The 18,783-nt window shown below is 41.4% G+C and overlaps 1 protein-coding gene across 2 annotated transcripts in view; it reads left to right on the forward strand.

Moving 5' to 3' along the window:
• The window catches only part of EZR (ezrin), a 36,763-nt gene that overhangs the window by 12,748 nt on the left and 5,232 nt on the right, over positions 1–18,783 (forward strand). For both annotated transcript variants that reach the window (XM_075146031.1, XM_075146030.1), the window contains exons 2-7: positions 5,382–5,465; positions 10,409–10,504; positions 11,321–11,595; positions 12,415–12,498; positions 13,138–13,284; positions 16,444–16,540. In XM_075146031.1, coding sequence (XP_075002132.1) covers positions 5,382–5,465; positions 10,409–10,504; positions 11,321–11,595; positions 12,415–12,498; positions 13,138–13,284; positions 16,444–16,540 — 783 coding nt within the window. The remainder of the gene's footprint in view (positions 1–5,381; positions 5,466–10,408; positions 10,505–11,320; positions 11,596–12,414; positions 12,499–13,137; positions 13,285–16,443; positions 16,541–18,783) is intronic.

Raw genomic sequence — 18,783 nt, forward strand, 5'->3', positions numbered from 1 at the left:
AAATACAGCCACTGAAGTGTTAGCAAGTCAGATCTGAGCTCTAGAGCCTCTAGGGTTTTTTCCTTAATCAAAGTTGAAAATTTTCCCAAAATAGTTTCCAGGAACTGGGACTACAGTTACTCCATCAATTAGCACAATATCTTTCTTTATTGTTGGGCCTGAAACTAATGAACACTAATGCATGGAAGGTGGAAGAACAGAGAGCAGTTTCAGGGCCCTTCTAATGCTGCTGCGTGAAATTGCCTTTCCTATTACCATATACCTAATCGCTACACAAGTGTATGAACAGGTCTGGTTGCTAAGGTTGAAATGAGATTATTTTGTCCATGCAGATGCATTGCAACTCAGGGCAAAAAGCTTGTCTGTTATTTATTGCAAGTACAATAGTAGTTATTGCTTGTGTGGAAGAGTGGACCTGCAGAAGTGAGGATGCACGCTTAATACTACTGCTTTCTTAATAGTATTCTTAATACTACTGTTTTCTCTTATTTGTTGTTAAGACTGCCATATTCCTTCAGCACAAGCAAGTCCATTGCTATACGGTCAGTTTGCATATGTGCAAGAAACCTTAACAAGCCTGCATGCTGTTTTTCACAGTATGTGCTGTGCAGGTGCAGCACTTCAGAAAAACCCTTATCCCCCCTGTGCTATGTGGTTGGTCTGCTTACATGTACTAGCTACTTGCCTGGGATTTCCAGTGACTGAAGAAAGAAGGCAGGCCTATCTACGTTTCTCCATTATCATAGCACTAATTGGCACCACTTGGAAGGAGACTTCACTAGCATTTGCACTTGTAAACCTGTTATTTAAGAGACTCTGGTCTTTATCCCTCCTTGGAAAGAGGAAGAAAACATTCCTGAGCATTGTCTGAGGCATTTAGGGCTGCATAATGATAATGATATGCGACACGTTAAGTACTGGTTTGTCTTGTGTATATGGCTGGTTTGTCTTGTGTATATGGGTAAAAGTTGGTATTTACTGCCCTTTATCTTATGGATTCACTGGAAATAAATTGTATGGTATTTTCAATGACTTGCACAACTTCATGGTTTCACTGAACTATTTTATTATGCAAGTGAACTTAAGGGGTATTGGATTTCATGCATCAGGATGCAAAATATCCATGATGGCTTGCTGTGGGCTTTTTTCCTGTTCCACCTGATGTTTTAGAGTGGAGCAGTTAAATATCAGGAGGTGGATGGTCAACTTCAAAGATACCATGTTGCCTGCAACCAGAGACAGATTCTGGACCAACAGGCGGCAGCTCAAGAGTCAGACTTCAGAAAAAAAACCTACCTGTGCATGCAGTGTCCAACACACCTGGAAACTGCGTTTGTGAGAGGGAGGGATTGAAGAGGCAGTCATCTTCGGTTCCTATCTAGGTCTTGGATCTTACACAGAGAAGATGAGCTGTTTGGCAATGTGTTGCCCCTTAAGAGGCAATGTTTTCTGAATGTTTTTCAAATGGCACTTTAATTTTCCAAGTAGATACTGTATGGTGTACAGTCTCTGAAAGGCTGCAGTGTCCCATGGGTACTAACTTAGCATTAGAAGAGATGTTGACTTAACAAAAAACTAAAAAAAGTAAGCATAAATGCATGACTTGAGGGCACTGCTAAAGCAAGGAAGATCCCATTCTAACTACTGTAATTTCTAGTACAAGAACTTTCCATAGTGTTATGATTATTTAAACTATATTGTGAAGTTCTCTTCAGTTTCATCTTTCATTTTACTTCCACTCGCTTGTCCCAGTTGGAAATGTAGGTAACATGTTACAGTCCACCCTGAACAGTCTGAAGTCATGGAATTACTGTTCAGTCATTCAATGTAGTAAGGTCTTCAGTTGTCTCTTATAATTCATGGAGCTTTTTTTCCTTTTAATGCAAATGGCATTGCCTTTTCAACAGCATGTTTTTTCCCCTCTGGATCAAATTTGTAAGACAGGGGAAGATGGAAACCTCGTGTTCTGTAATGTTTTTGTACACACAAGCAAACCTTCTAAGGCCCTATTTGTCATAATTTTAAATATGTTAGTCTTGGACGTAAAAGTATAATCCTAAAGTGTTACGGCATCAGCCTGTTGAGGAGGAAGTTACATCTTACTGTCTCGGATTTTTAGCATGCTATGTGCATTTGAAAACTCTTATTTCATGTCTAACAGCCATGTGCTCTATTCCCCCCTTCAAGCGCCTGAGCTCTGAAACAATTAAAAACTGCTTTCTTTTTGGTTATGGCTTCAATTTTGTCCTGGGATACTGCCAGGATTTGGTAGGGATCTTACAAATGACCTGCCTTGCCTACACAGGGTAAGCAGGACTTGTGAGCGTTGCCTTAACTGTGTCTTGCTCTTTTTGTTGCTGATAGAAATTAGTTTGAGTTGTTCCCTCTTTTCCTCCTCAACAGTATCTTGAACTGGTTAGCAGTTTGGGTTTTGATTTAATCGGCTTGGCACCATGGGGAGTTTCATGTGGTCTGAGCTGAATGCCAAACTTATCTTCTCGCAGCCTAACAGACATCAGGGTTTCTTCGGACTGTCTAAACCGGGGTTTCAAGTGGGTTAATAAGCTCTCTTTGTCTGCTTTACTACCAGCTTCTCTGTAGCTAAAAGCTTGTGTGGAGTGGTTGTAGGACATCTGTTCAGAAACACTGTTAAAACCATTATGTTCTTCTTGAAACCAAGGCTAAGGTTTGGAGACAAGAAGCAAGAGGACTTAATATGGCAGGAAGGAGACTCAAAGGATTTTCCCAGGCAGTCATCGACTCATTGAAGTGACAACTGCTTGAGGCCCTGTCTTTTCTTGCTCTGCCTGTCTTGTGGCTAGCAGTTTGTCTGAGGGCACACCAAGGAATTCCTCTGTATCCTGCTGGTCATTCAGCCCCTGAGAACACAGAAATTAACTTTTACCACACGCCCCAAGCGTCCTTGAAAGTTTTTGGATAACCAAGCAGTTATGTTCCTGCATGCTTATGGCTTTAAAAGATTGAAGTGGAAAGCAGATTACTTCGATTTTTGGTCTTAATACTAAAATTATTCTTAAAAGATGTAGCAGGTAGATGGCTTTAGCACTAAATAGCTCACTATGTAACTGATCCTTTAGGAAGGGGACTGTATCCAGAAGAGTATTTTAGGGTTGGAGTAATACAGAGTATTGCCCTAGACTAGGGAGTTTACCTTTTTTTTTTTTTACTAGCAAATAACTGCTAAGGAGATAGAGTAAAAGAGGAGCGTACAAGTACTGACTGGAATTCTGTGCTCAGCCAACATCCTGCAGGTTTTCTGGTAAGGAGTGGGAAGCACATCCTTTAAAGTTCTTTAGCTTGTAAAGTGATACTTATTTTACACCCGCTGTTGTGTACTTCAGCCAGAAGTACAAATAACTTGCACAATACAAAACTGCAGATTACGAGCATATGTTTTCTTGAAGGGGGTAGAAGGGGATTAGAATATGATTAGGGATTTATTGTTGAGAGGGATTAAGCAACAGGAGCTTTTTAAGGTCACATCTTCGAATTGCAGTCTTGCTGTTCCTGAGAACTTCCTCTATCTGAACTTCCCCTCCCTTGCTACACTGGAAACGCTGTTTGGGAAACCTTTGGTTCTTAAGGCACAGGAAGAAAGCATTAAGCATAATTCCATGCTCCATTATGGATCCCAAATGCTACAGTTGGGAAAAGGAACTCTTAGAAAACCTTTCTTGCTTGTTTGTTCTTGTTGCTTTTTAGAGGAATTTCTTTTTAAAATCCTAAATTGGAGGACACTGCTTTAAAAATACAGCTTGAAAGTGACAGGGCACCTAAGCAGTCATCTTCTCTGGTTCAGTTCTGGGGTTCCATGACTTGGAGACTGCCTTCAGTCATCTTTCTATAGGAGGTGGAGACTGCTTTCAGTCATCTTTCTATAGGAGGTGGAGACTGCCTTCAGTCATCTTTCTATAGGAGGGTCCTCTGTCATCTGGGGGAGAGCAGGAGAAAGAAGGAACACTATAGAGTTGCTAAAAGACACTTGATGCCTTCATGCCTCGCTAAAAAAGGAATGCAAAATTTTCTACTGTATTTGACTAAAACTAAGTGAGGCAACTTGTTTTATTCACAGTTCTGTGTTAACTGTAACATTGTTTTACCTGACATTTATCCTAGAGTTCAAATTTACATAATTAAGAGGCTGGAAACTGCTGCAGTGTCAAGGTTTTGTAGTGAGTGATTCTATTCCTCTTCTGCCCCTTCCTCTCGTTTCTTCAAATGTGTGCCTCTGCGCTGGGCACCAGTGCCACAGCTGTAGCAGGCTCTCCTGGTCTGTTAGATCTGGCTTTCTGTAACGTGACATTTATAAAATGTTGGGAAATTGTCATGAAATCTTATCTGCCTGTAGCTTACCTGTTGTCTGGCCTTGTGTTTACATGTCCACTTTTTCTTCTCTTTCCTTTAAATACCAAGCTACAAATCTAACTTGTTAGTAGAACTATACTACATGATCATCACAGTTTGGGGTTTTTTTTACTTGTTTTGGGGTTGTTGGTTTTTTTGAGACATAATATAATATTGCAAGCAATAAGTTTCCTGTACTCGGAACAGGTGGAGATAATCCCTTCCTGATTTGCCATTTTGCTTGTCCTTATGCTATTCCCTGCAAGCTTAGTTGCTGCTTTTGCCTCCTGATTAACTGCTAATAGACTTTTTCTAGTCATTAAACACTCTTGCCTTCTGCATACTTCTGCATAGTAACCTCTGTCTTGCAGTCTGCTTCTGCCATTGCAGTAAATCTGGTTATGTTGTTTCTTCGCTAGCAGCAATAGCTTAGTGAACTCTCGCCCTGTAGTATTCAGTACCCATAACGGCTGGTTTTATCTGCTGAGTAGATTTTTATGAAGGAAAGAATGAATGTTTATCGGGTTAATGCTGATTGCTTCTTAAGAATAATCTGCAGCCTTTTGCCTTTAAAACCTCAGATTAATTCCAGCTCTAATATAAATGGAAGTTAAATTATAAGTCTTAAATTTAATTTAGTCATTAGGGCCTTTCGTAATCCAAGGGATGGCCTGCAGGCAGCTATGCTGTGCACTCACAGGAGCTCTTATTCCAAGGGGGTTTAGGCCTGGAAATGGTCAACTCTAAAATGCCCTCTCATTTAACCAGAAGCTCAGTCCAATCCTGCGTTCAGTAGGAACACCTGCAGAGCAGTCTGGATAAGACAGCAAAGTCAGAGCCCCAATTAAGTTTGCTGCTGTGATAACACAAATCTAATTGGGGCTTAAGTATGTATATTATAGAGGTTACGGTAGCGCATCAAAGCGTGGAGACTATATTGTACACAAAGTACTGTGTTAACACTGAGAAATAGCTTTCAATAAATCTTAAACAATGCTTTTTGTTTTTCTCCTTAGATCAATGTTCGAGTTGTTACTATGGATGCAGAGCTGGAGTTTGCCATCCAGCCAAACACTACAGGCAAACAGCTGTTTGACCAGGTCAGTCAAGGGTTGGTATGGGCTCTTGTTGTTTAAGCTTGGAGTACATTTCAGACTACAGTGTTTTCTTAAGACTGGATTCCAAACCTACCTTTCTTTCTTCTCTCCACCTCCTAATTGAAGGGCCCTGGTCTGAACCAAGACCTCTAAACTCCATCACAGTAAAAGAAAAAAGCAAGAATCCTTGCAGATATGTTATGTTCTAGTGAAACCTGTCTTCCTAGCAGTGTTGGGTGATGAAGTATCATAAGGGATCTAAAATGTCTAGACTGCATAGGTAGCGTGTAAAAATGCACCTCTTGCTTTGAAATACAGCTTAGCTCTTCTTTATTTCTTAAATTCTGAAGTTGAAATGTTGTCCCTGTGTATAAACTCCTCAGAATCAGGTCTTTAGATGGCTGACGAAGGCGTAGGCATAGCTGCATTCATTCAGAAGCTGGGTTGGAGGTAGCCACTTGCCACAGGTGTTCAAGTTTGCCAAACTACTGGAAAACCGAAGGGTTTGTGATCTCCATGCAGCAACTATAGCAACATGCCTTATAAGAAGCCCTTGTGCAGCAGGATGGAGCAAGACTTGTCCAGCCTGCCTCCAGGGGTTCCCAGGGAAGTGAAGGGCACGAGTAGCCAAGACTCTCCTCCCTTAGTGTTATTCTTCCTGTTACTGCATTAACAATATACAGGTCTGTCTGGAGATGGACCTACAAAGGTCAGATAAAAACAACCAAAATAAACAAAGAGCACTTTGTAAAACTTTGTTGTTCTTTTCTTAAGTAGCTTGCTCTTGTAAAACTGAAGCAAGTCCTAGATTTCAGCAGAAAAATTTAACTTATTGTTCTGAAATTTAAAAGAAAAACTTGCTTCTAGCTATTCCTGCTGCAACCCTGAAAATTAAGAATTGATCTATGCAGACTTCAGTTATACATATTAAGCTGTTTACAAAGTGTTACAGCAATTCCTTTGCACTTCTCCCCTTGTCCCCTGCTAGCCTTGATAGCAAAGGGTGATTGGGCTTTAACTCAGGTAGGCAGAACTGGCTAAACAATGTCCGTTCCTTCTAAGTTTTTGTTGGTACAATTTCTCATTTCAGTGAGTTAGCTAGAACTTGCTAGGTCTTATGGCAACTGTGCAGTGAGAAGTACTTTAAAAAAAAAAACAAAACAAAACCCAACCAAAAAACCAAACCAAAACAAAAAAAAACCAAAACAAAACCAAACAAAACCAAACAAAAACCAACAAAAAAACCAACAAAAACCCCCAAACAACCCACAAAACCTCAAACCCTCAACAAACAAAAAAAAATTTAGTGGGTTCTTGGAGGGAGTGAAAGGAGGACACCAAATTATAATCACTGCAGAACTTCACAGTACAAAATAGAATACTACAAATTGTGTTTAGCCTTAAATCTAACTTTAATTCCTTTTGATTATTACTGATGTGGGATAAACGTCAAGTATTCATTGACTGGAAATTTGATGAAGTGCATATGAAACCTGCATTTTTGTGGAACCAGCTTTTGACCTTCCATTCACTGCTGATCACCCTTGCATCAGGGTAACTTCCTCTCCCAGCCCCTTCCATGTTAACCCAAAACAGAGAACTCAGGTTTCATCTCTGAGGGTACAAAAATCCAAATGACTAAAAGCCAGGTTTTAAAAGCAATGCCTTAAATCAGTCAGTGCAAGTATGTCCGATGTTCCTTATGACAAGGATTCAATAAGGACTTTCCCCCCCCTATATATTCACTTATGTTTACATCTGTTAAGAGTCAGGGTCATCACTCTGGCAGCAGAGGAACTACTTTCTTGACCTTGTCTTTTGTGCTGAGAAGCACAAAATCCTGAGAACATGGAAAAAGGCAGGATGCTTCAGATCCAAGATACTTCTAGCTTTCTGTCTAGGTAGTTCTGGACTTCTGAAGACTGCTTGTTGCAGCCCTTGTTACACTATTGGGATAGACTATCACCTCATGAAGAATTGCTCCTTACTTCCTATGGCTCGCGTTTAAAAGCTGTGATTGGAAATTCTTACCCGTAGTCCGTACCTTGTTGGAGTGCACGTCTGCCCATCAAGGGAAGACTAAGGTGGAAGTGTGCAGCACAAACCCGGTGAAGGTGAACACTATGTTCAGCTGCAACAGTTGTGACATCCTGTCTTCACTTCTGCTGTGCAAGCCTTTTACTAGGCCCTTATCTCAGATGGAGTTTACACTCAGATAAAGTCTATGGAGGCAACAGGTTTTCACAGGTATGGGGAGTGGCCCAACTTGAACTGCAGAACCACTGTGGGGGGAAAAGGGCGTTGAAGAAGCTAGCTATTTTTAAAAACCACAAGATGATTTCGTAGCCTGCCTGTCAGCTAGCAAAACTACTCTGGCAGAGCCCTTGTGCTTTAGGCTTTGCTAGCATAAGTGATTCCTGCATGTAAGGTGGATTACAACTCCCTTTTATAGAAATGGGAAAATAGTGGAAACCTATGAATATTGAGTTCGGCTCTGCTCAAGCCAGACCTGTGCAGAGTTTATGCCGCAGTGGTCCAAGGTGTCCTGAGAACAAACGCAGTGGGCTCTGCAGCTGGCGAGAGTATTTCCCAGGAAGTCGTCTGCCATCCTGGTCACGAGGAAAAGAGATTCAAATGAAGGAGAGCGTGTCCCTGGCAGTTTCTGGGAGTGAATGCATTTCTGGGTGGAATGGGCAGACTTAAGATTTGCTGCTTCATGCATTTGAGGAGCGGGGAAGAGGTGTCTCCCACCTTGAATATAATGCCTTGGTTCTTAGTTCTTCCTGGGTTTGCTATGGAGGAAGTTTACAAACCATTTCCCAGAATATAGACTAAAACATTCATGTCTTTGTTCTTTGTATTGGAACCCAAACAGTCAAATTGTGAAGTTCAGCTTAATACTTCATTGCCTTTAGTTTTTGGGAAGAACTTGAGGGGTCATAACTTCTGCAAGCTTTCTAACTTGATTTATAGAAAAAGTGTACTTTTTCTGTTGTAAGAGACATGCAGAGATAATGACCTGATAACTAGTTGATTTATGCAACTCCATTTTAACAAAGTTGCAACACTTTTTTTGTGCAACAGGAAGTACCACGCTCAACATACCCCTGCTTTTCTGCTAGATTGGATAAAGCCCAGTTCTGACCCTTCTAAAAATACATCTAGCTGTAAGAAAACTTGGCTGTTCTGTGGCGAAACAAGCCACTTCAGGGCAGGAGGGAAAAGGAATTTTAGTCAAGTAAAGGCTGAAGTGTTTTCAGACCCCAGTTCTTTTTTAAAAGTTGTAGGGTTTGGGGTTTTTTGTTTGTTGGGTTTTGTTTTTTTTTAACATAAACTCTAGTTCGTTATAACTAGTTACTTATGGCCCTGCTGAAGTATAATATATATAAACGGTAGCCTACTGAATACAGCCCACAGTGTCTAGCTATGAAGCGATCCCATTTCCTCAACTGGTAGGCACTGATCTCTTTATTCTTAAAAATTGTATTTGCTTAGTGACATTTTTCATGCTACTGTGCAATTTTCTTGGTCTGCTTATATCACTAAACTTTATAGATTGCCTGTTATTCAACAATGTCACACAAACAGTAATTCTCAGAGTGCTAATCAGGATGGTGCATTTTTTCCCATCTCCCTTACCGACCCCAGGAAGCTCTGGCTTCCAGTTACAGACTTCTGGCTTCCAGTCCAGACTGCTGGCTTCTAGCTCGCTGGTAAGAAAATTTAAGGGAAACTACAGCAAAAACTAGTTAAATATCCTAAAATCATTGTCTCTCTAAAGTCTGCTCTCTAGCCAGAGTGTCTCCAGCAATACTATAAATGGGGAGGGTGAAACAGATCCTTGGTTGAGATCTTAAACTTTTTGAAGCACATGTAACTACACCCTCTCAAGTCTTTCACACTTTCCTAACTTGCAAAGTAGTTTTAAAAAGGTCTTGCCTTCCACTCAGTTCAGCTCCCTATGGTGATGGCCACATCACTTTTTGAGGGGGTACTCTGCAAATAACATCAAGGAAGTGATCCAGATATGTATGTAGTAGATCATTCCAGATCTTGGCTCCATCTAGAGCACAGCTTTACAGGTAGATGAGCTGGCAGCAAACTACTGGGCTATAAGAACAAGTGATCAAGAGTAGGAGGAGGTCAGGAACTTGTTAGGCTATCTCCTCCCCTGAGGAAAAGGAATGTGTCCAAACAGGGCTATTTTCACTAGTAAGTGTGCCCTCCAGTCAATGGATGGTGTTTCTGGATCTTTCGTCTGGTTAGTATTTACAATATATGAAATTAAATTTGTCCTAACGTTGGGCCATCAATATACTTTTGTCCTTCAAAACCAGCCTTTGTATGAGTTTTAAAACAAATACCCTTGACTGAGAATATTTGCAGCTTGTTTTAATTCTCAAAACTGCACAGGGAGCTTACTGCAGCAGCTGTGTGAAGCATCCCTCAGTTGCTTCCTCCAGTTAAATAACCTTTGGTGACTGGCAGACAAGATCCCTTGAGCCATTAGTACTGCTAACTAGTTGTAGTTGGTACCAACACCATTACAGACCATCTCACCATAAGCTTTGGTGAGAGAAGTAACTTGTCTGCTTCACCAAGTACAGTTTTAAGAAGGGCCAGTAGATACAAGCAAGCAGAAGCCCCACCTGCTGCCGGTGTACCAGTCTAGCAGTTGGTGGCCTGTCACTTGCCCCGTTTGTGTCTCCTGATTTCCCCAGAATTGTCTTCTCCTAGGAACTGGGTGGGACGAGTAGTTTAGCCTATGCCATTGCTGTCATCTGCTACGGCAGCTATCTTTGTCTGCAAGATGAAATTAAGAGATGCCAGATGAGTAGGTTTAGGCTGTTGCCTGCACCCGCAGGTGATGCGGGACTTGAGAGGATACCTGGATCTCAGGTGAACTATTACCTACAATAACTTTTTTTTTGACCTTTCTGTTGCAGGTGGTTAAAACCATAGGTCTGCGAGAAGTGTGGTACTTTGGTCTTCAATATGTGGACAACAAAGGATTCCAGACTTGGCTGAAGCTTGATAAAAAGGTAACAGACTTGGGGCTAATTGCTGAACAAAGGTTAAAGCTTACGTGATTCCTGATGTGTTATTGGCTGCACTTTATAAACCTTGTACCTGTTGTTGATTGTTCCTTAATTCTCATAACTCCAGGATTATTTTTAGAGAAAACTTTGTGACCTCCATGGGAACTGTTTGGGTGAGGTGTGACATGGTGGAAGTTTGCCCTTTCTCTCTGTGTGAATTGTAGAAAGCTTTATAGCATTTGTCAGATGCACAGCAGCAGCTTGATATGGTACTTTGTTGGGTAGAAGCAGCTATTCTTGCTGTGTCTGGAGGAACATCTTGGCTAGTGATGGTTTTGGTCTCTGCTTGTGCAGGATCAGTTGTTGCACTGATCAGAAAGGTCACTTCAAGGCTGGGCAGTTGTAACAGAGCACAGGTGCCCCTGATGTGCTCTTGTTTGTGGACTTGCAATTCTTATGAGGGTATGACAGTTTTTCTTGATGGGGCAGTCAGTGACGTACCTGTTTAATCACAGGGGGCTGTTCTCTGTCAAATGTGTGCAATACTGGATGGGTTTGCCATCTGATACAGCATGGTAAATCATTCTCCAGTGACCAAGGTTTGCTGTGCAAGCAGAATTTTACTGGTTCAGTTGGAAAACCTAATGCGTCTCCCCTGTGTTCTCACACCAGTAAGCAGCTGGAACGAAGGAATGCCAGTAATGAGTTGCCAGTGACTTGCCTCTTAAGGCAAATGCCCCAAATCCCTTTTTCTGTGTAAAACCAATTTATTCTATTGTTTGCAACGCTGCTCAGTTGTGGTGTCGCCTCTGTCCTCAGGTTTCTGCTCAAGAAATCAGAAAGGAGAATCCCCTCCAGTTCAAATTCCGTGCCAAGTTCTTCCCAGAGGATGTGTCTGAAGAGCTGATCCAGGATATCACACAGAAGCTCTTCTTCCTGCAGGTGAAGGAAGGGATCCTCAGTGATGAGATCTACTGTCCGCCTGAAACAGCAGTACTTCTTGGCTCCTATGCTGTGCAGGCCAAATTTGGAGATTACAACAAAGATGTGCACAAGCCTGGATACCTCAATTCAGAGCGTCTGATCCCCCAAAGGTGAAGGAGTTGGTTGATGCAGTCTCCCATTTTTTTTGGCTTTTTTTGGTTGGTTTTTTAAAAGTCAAGAATTTGCATTCTAGCTAAATACAAAGAGTTTCACTGAAAGCATGATTTCTTTTTTTTTTTTGATTGAACTGTATGCATTTGGGGTTTTTCCTTCTTTTATTTCTATCTGTCAGAGTATGTTTTTGTGCTCTCTCCTTGGGTTGTTTAGGGAGAGGAAGTATACTTTTGAGTTCAGCTTTTCTTTCCTAAACATTGCTGCCATGCTGGTAACTGGCAGTATGAATGTCTCCTCTTTAAGAAGAAAAGAGCAGCCTTCAGTCATGAATGTGTCATCCGTGGAGAAGCTTGGGTTGTGTGTCCTTAATCCTAATGTACAGTCCTAAAAATCCTGTATCTGGAAAGTATGTCTTGGGGCTACGTAGTCCATCCCCACACAGGATAAGACAAATGGCTTCTGTTTACACTTCCTAATGACACTCTGCACGGTGTCTAATTCCAGAAATGACACAACTTTTGCTTTGCTTTAACCCTCTGGTGTCTACACCGTGTGTGAGATTCTTTTGCACTGTTCTGCTTACTCCTCTCATGTCTCTGGTCAGTGACCAGAAAGGCTTTGCAGAGGTTTTTTGTTCGTTCTGAATTACTCTGCTTCACAGAGTACATCTTTGGGCTGAGTAAGATCTTCTTCTTGGTTTCAGTAAGGCTTTATGTGTGGGACTGATTTTTCAGTAAGACTATAGCAAAGGTTAGCACCAATGGACATTGCAGAACACAAAGTCTAATCTTGCTAATCTCTCTTTCTTTGTGTAGAGTGATGGACCAGCATAAACTCTCCAGAGAGCAGTGGGAAGAACGGATCCAGGTGTGGCATGCTGAACACAGTGGCATGCTCAAGTAAGTGTTTTGTATTTGTCCCTAGGCCAGTCACTCTGTTGCTGGTTGATTACCTTAAGCTTGCAGTTCTACAACATGCTTTTGAAATAGACTCCAAGAGTTGCTTGTGTGTGGGAACTCTTGGTGTATATTTTCTAGTCCAACATCAAATCACATGGTAAAACTCAACAAGATTTTCACACTTGTGCTGCGAACAGTCTCTTGGATGGCTTCCTGAAAATCCTGGACCTAGGCACAGTGTATCAGTGATGTCTTAGGGAAAAAAAAGTACAGGTGTGCGTTTAACTTTCAGTTCATTGAAGCATTTGCATTGGCAGATGGGGAAAGTTCAGGTACTATATCTTTCCCACTGACTGTACCTTGAAACAAGGATGAATGCTGGATGAGACACATGTTGCTAATTTTCTGTCTGGAAATACTAGGGCTTGGTAAATGGGAGTACGCTCTGTGTGTGTGTGTTCATAGGTGTAATATCATAACTCCTAAAGTGAATCCCAAATGCTGAATGTTCAGTTTTAACCCTTGTGTTTGATGTGTTGGTTTAGGAAAAGTTACTTGTTTCTCTTGAGGACTTTGCGCTTTCTGAGATAGTCAGTTAAATGAGAAGCTTACATCTGCTTTCCTTCCTGTCTCAACCAGAGAGAATGCCATGCTGGAATACCTGAAGATTGCTCAAGACCTGGAGATGTATGGAATCAACTACTTTGAAATCAAGAATAAGAAAGGAACTGACCTTTGGCTGGGCGTTGATGCCTTGGGGCTCAACATCTATGAAAAGGATGATAAGTAAGGCTTTCTTTTTTTTACCTCTGATCTCCCAGAGTGAGGGCTGGTGTGGGAGCCAAGGGGCATTTCTCATTTACAGGATCAGGGCAAAATTTAGAACTTGCTCATGTTCCAATTTTAAATGAGTAGGTGAGGCTGTGCTAGGAATTGAGCTTTCACATCGTTTGTGCTTTCATGACTTTCCTGACCTTTGTAGCCTGACCTGCTAATGCTATTTACCATGTAAAGAGAGAGGTCGGTTGTACAGTGCCATCTGGTAAATCGTGCACAGTTGTAGAGCTGAACCCTGAACTAAAGAGGTTACCAAGCTTTTCCATGAGACGGGTTGCCAGGTATGCCAGCAGTGGATATAATACAAGAACCTAGATAGGCTAACATATCTGCAGAGTGTTTGGACATCTAAGGCCATTCCTATATTGAAGTTAATGATAAATGTGTGTACAACTGCCTGGTTTTGAAAAAGACAGATTATGGGGTGGACACGAAACCACAGCCTGATAACACCCAGAACCCAGGGAGGAGTTAACCTACGTAGTTACTGTGAACTAGGAATGAAATGAGGTCTTGCTGAGATACGCATAGTTTTAATCGGCCCTTCTGGTAAAGGCAGAGCCATTATTAATTGATAGTAGGTGGGAAATGATAGACTACATCTATAAATAAACATAAAAGGAAGGTGAGAACAGCTGTGTCTAAGCCTGCTAGTCTCTTCTAATACTCCACAGTTGAAAGATTGAAGGGGAGTTAAAACAGACCTTTTTTTAGATGAAGGATTGCTGTCTAGACTGCTGCTTTTCTCCCCCCCCCCCCTTCCCCTATGTTCCAAGTCTTTGTTTCATGTCACTAATCTATAGGAGACTATCATTGTAATGCAGAGGGGATTTCACCTATTCTACATCTTTGCCTCCAAAAAGCTTTGAATGCAACCCAAATATTAATTGGAACTCTTTGGAGCTTCTGTTAAGATGGCAAATAGAAATGCAGTCTTCTCTGCAATGCTAATATGTGCTGTCACCCAGAAAACAAGGAGTGTCACTTGAAAGAAAAGTAGTTTCGCTCATGTAATACTTCAGTCTTGAATGACTAGTCTTGCTATGTAACCATGGTCACACAAACAGGTTTTTCGAGCTGCAGCAGCAGACAGAATCTAGCCATTGACTGCAAAGAGCTATGAAGAGCAAAACAAATACAGTGCTGGAATAAACTGCTTGTTTCTGCTGTCGCTCTTGCTACTATGTAATTAAGTCTTTTGAGCAGATATGGGGACTAGAAAAATAGTAATGTGTACCTCACCTCTGGTTTGTACGTGCAAAATTTGGGGACTGGGGCAAAGGTGAAAAAGCAAAAATTTCATTGTTGAAGTTCAACCTGAGGAAAATGAGACAGTGCTATAGGTGTGCGAGCCTCTATACTGCAATGTATGGCAGTGTCCCGCTTCTAGGCATTTTCAAGCTTTTTTTTTCTGCATTAAAGAGGAGAATCTGCAATAGAACTTATTAATAAGTGAATTATATTAGTTGTCATTATTGTTGTATTATCTAGGATTGAAACACTTAAGCTAATATGATGGAGGCTGGAGTAATTAATCTTAGTCTAATCAAATCTTTTTTTTACAGTTCTTAATGTTACATGCACACACTATTGCATAATCTTGCAGTTGAGTTAAAGGTTAGGGAGTGGTAAGTTCTGAAGAGGATGTATTTTATTCTTGATGTCTGATTTTGAATGAAGCAAGTTTTTTTTTATGCTTGGGCCCAGTGAAATTGTGCTATGTAGTAGCTTTCCATCTCTGTGACAATGAGTCAAATTCCTCCAAAATTGCCAGCTTTTTTTCTTAACCATTGAACTCCATAGAATGGATTCTTACAGAGTTCGAGTGGTTCACCGTGATGATAGACATTTCTCTAAGTGCTAAACATTAAATACCTGTGTCTTCAAACCGTTTGCTAGAAATAATTGTCAGCACTTCAGCGTGTGTCAGAGACATGTATTGGAGGGGTTAGATAATAACAAGAAGATTTCTTGGTGGTAGTACCATTTATGTAAGACACAATTCTTAATCGTTAACTGCTATCTGTAGAGAATATACCCTCCCTTGATACGAGAAGAATAAAAGAACAGTAATGTGATATTAAACATCAAAATTGAAATCTTTGGTTGGGGGAGAGTTAAAGGAATTAGTTACAGTCAAATACGCAAGTCCTTGTAATATTAGAACTTGCTGCAGAGCTGGGCAGGTATGTAAGGGTAAAGTACTGGAATGGCTCGGAAGCATTTCATCTCATGAGTAACATGATGCTTTTTATATGCAAGAGTCTGGAGAAATTAAAGTAGAGGAGAATATCAAATGATTAGTGAAGCTTAAAGAAGTGATTTTAAACAAACGAACAGACCTGAACTCCTAAGCAGCGAGGGAGAGGTGGGAGTCTGAATCTTGCCCTTTGCTTTGTAGGGGTGCTTTCCGATAGGAAAGAGCCACGTGGCACAGCTCCTTGCACCACCAACGTGTAAAGTTCTGCTTCATGACTAGTGGGATGGGCTGAAAGAGCAGCTTGCATGGAAGGAAAGATCAGGGCTCTTTGTTACTAGCCTTGCCTGTAATCTAGGGGAGGAAACAAAAGACAAGAAATCTGCTTCTACCAATTGTGTTTGTGCCTGCCCAGCGCTTCAGAAGTGAAGGCAGCATGGAGATAACTGGGCTAGCTGTGAGACAGCAGGGTAGACTTCTCTGTGGGTGCTAGAACGTGTGGGGAGCAGATGAGCTACTTTGGCCGCATGGTAATACGAGAAGCCTCCTGGAAGCGCAGCACATATACCTAAAGTCTGCACGCTGCAGATATTAGGCCCTGATTTCAAAGAAATTAACTTAAAGCAGGTGTTTGATAAAGCTGAGTGTGTGGCTTTGATAGAGACCATCCCTATTGCATAGCCAAAGGGCAGTAGGGTGGCTGACCAAAACGAGAAGAGACTCTGTAAGGGAGCTGACTGGGCTTCTTTCCCTGCTCCCTGTGGGTTTTTGGTTCAACCACTGTCTTCTCTCTGTTGGGAGAGCTGTGTGAAGTGTTGCATCCCAGTGAGTTTGTGTGTTAGAAGCAAAGGTGGGGGGTGGGGGAGAATTTTCACTGCAGCATCTCTTAAAAATATTTCTCTTCTTTCCAGACTGACTCCAAAGATTGGGTTCCCCTGGAGCGAAATCAGAAACATCTCTTTCAATGACAAGAAGTTTGTTATAAAGCCTATTGACAAGAAGGCACCAGTAAGTATATCTAGAATGGATTCCTGCATACTGCATATGAACAACTAATACCGTTTCATCTCAAAATAGTCTTTGGAGAGGAGAAAGCTGCAGATATTCTAGATGCAAATGAGCCTTAGTATTTAGGGTGTATTTAGAGCTGCCTGTTTTTCTGTGCAGCATAAATAAAGGGCTTATGGTGGTATCTAACATGGAGAAAGACAAGGATTTTATAACTGCAGAGTCCTTTTTTTTTTTCTTTTTTTTTTTTTTTAGCAAACTAGGTAGCCTTATGCTTAAATCTGAGATTCTGTGCTCGCTCTGTGAGTCTTCTGTGTAGCCAGATTATCCTGAGACTAGCCCTCTCCCCATTTCTTTCAGTGCATGGAAGCTGGTGGGTAACTTCCTTTTTGTTGTTCAATAAAAATAACCCACAAAAATCATTCAAATGCTACTGCAAAACCACATGGATACATATGGCTTCCCATCTTAATGCTCATTGCTCATTTTCACTCTACTGAAAGAGTAAAAGCTGGTTAAGGACCATGGTGTTCATTGACCTTCTTGAATACCAGGGTAAATGGCAAGGGTGTGATTTCTGTGGAGAACTGAAATGTAGCTACCTGTTCATGTTGCTTTTCAATACTTAGAAACATGTTTTCAGAGTTATTTTAGTGAAGAATTAGCAACTTACTTTGACCTGTTGAGAACATAGAGTGGAATAACTGGTATAGGTGGATGTCATTCTGTCAGTCTTGTGAAACTATTGGAATAGTTGAGAAAGGCCTCCTCTTCTTCTCTTCCCCCACCCCACTACTTGGCCTTGGTGGGTAAGTACAGCCCTGAGAAATAATAAGCAGTTTGGCTTTGGCAAAGGGTAATGGCTTATAAATCTCTTTAACAGAAAAAGATCCTCTCAGTAATTTGAAGGATACTAATGCACAGTGTGTTGCAGGACTTTCCTCCAGATAACAACCTGGGTTTTGGGGGGAGAGGAGCTTCTTTCCATGATGCTGATAGTGAAAGCCAACAAAACTCCACAGAGATAGAAAGCTGGTCTCTGTTAGGCATGCTTTTCTCAATAGAAGAGCTTCTTGGACATGTTGTACACATTACAAAATATTAATCTCCTGTTTATGGATCACAGCTTTCCATCCACTGGAAATCTGACCGAGTTTGAAATGGGAGACTTGCAAGAGGCTGATACAGAAAGGTGTTAACACTGAAAGTCTCAGTTATGTTTCCTCCCTCTGTCTCAGTTATGTTTCCTCCCTCTGTCTCAGTTGTCCTTTTCCCTCTGGGTGGTGTTATGTTTAAAGCTATGTGTGAAAGAAGAGTTTATCTGGACACTAACTCTGAGCATTCAGGAAGTATCTTTTCATATGCTCGTGTCTCCTTTTAAAAAGGCAAGTATTATAACTACAGCAAAATACTCAGTCCACCCAAGATGTGGGTTGGAAGCTCCCCTTTAATTTGGAGGATTCTGAATGTCAGTGTTTAAATGGACAGTAATGTAATGGGTAGAGTCCTGTGGCACCTTGCCCAGAATAAGCTTTTTAATTTTTATGCCCACATACTCTAACGTCTTCAGCACATTATCTTTAGAATACCAAGCTGCGATGCTCCCAGTTGTGTGAGACCAGCAGGAGGCTGGGGATGAAGAAAGGAGGGGATTCTTTTATATTCTTATGTGAATGTTTTGTCCCTTGGTTACGGCCTTAAATGACAAACGCAACCGCCATCCATGCCCTTGGTATTTACTTCCATGTAGGTCATCCTTGCCTCAAGATAGGTCCTGTTCATCACAAGGTACACAAACTGTTTGGTTTTAGAATTACTTGTGAGAAATAGGAGGTTGGATGAATAGCTTGCAGGTAGAGTTAGTATCAAACCTGTGCAGCTCAGAATGGCTCTGGCAGGATTTAGTGGGGGAGCACAACACACTGCGCCTCTTTTGCACTCAGTTTGTGACTTAGAAAAATGGCATTGAAGAAAACAAGTCTTTGTCGGTGTATTCATCTTCACCTTAATAGTACTTGGAGAGCTTCTAGTGTGACCTCTAGTTCTCCCAGAGATAGCCACAACTTGTGCTTCTGAGCTCAGGCGATTAAAAACATGATCGCTGCTGCCATGCAAAAGTGTAGAGCCTCTGTGTGCCTCTTCTCAGTTCCACCTCTTGCTAGCAGTGAGGCAATCCATAGAAGCGAGATTCTAAGGAATGGGTACTGGTTTACGCTGGTAGTGTGGCCACTTGACCACTGTCC

Source organism: Calonectris borealis, chromosome 3 (assembly GCF_964195595.1).
Source record: "Calonectris borealis chromosome 3, bCalBor7.hap1.2, whole genome shotgun sequence".
Taxonomy (NCBI): Eukaryota; Metazoa; Chordata; class Aves; order Procellariiformes; family Procellariidae; genus Calonectris; species Calonectris borealis.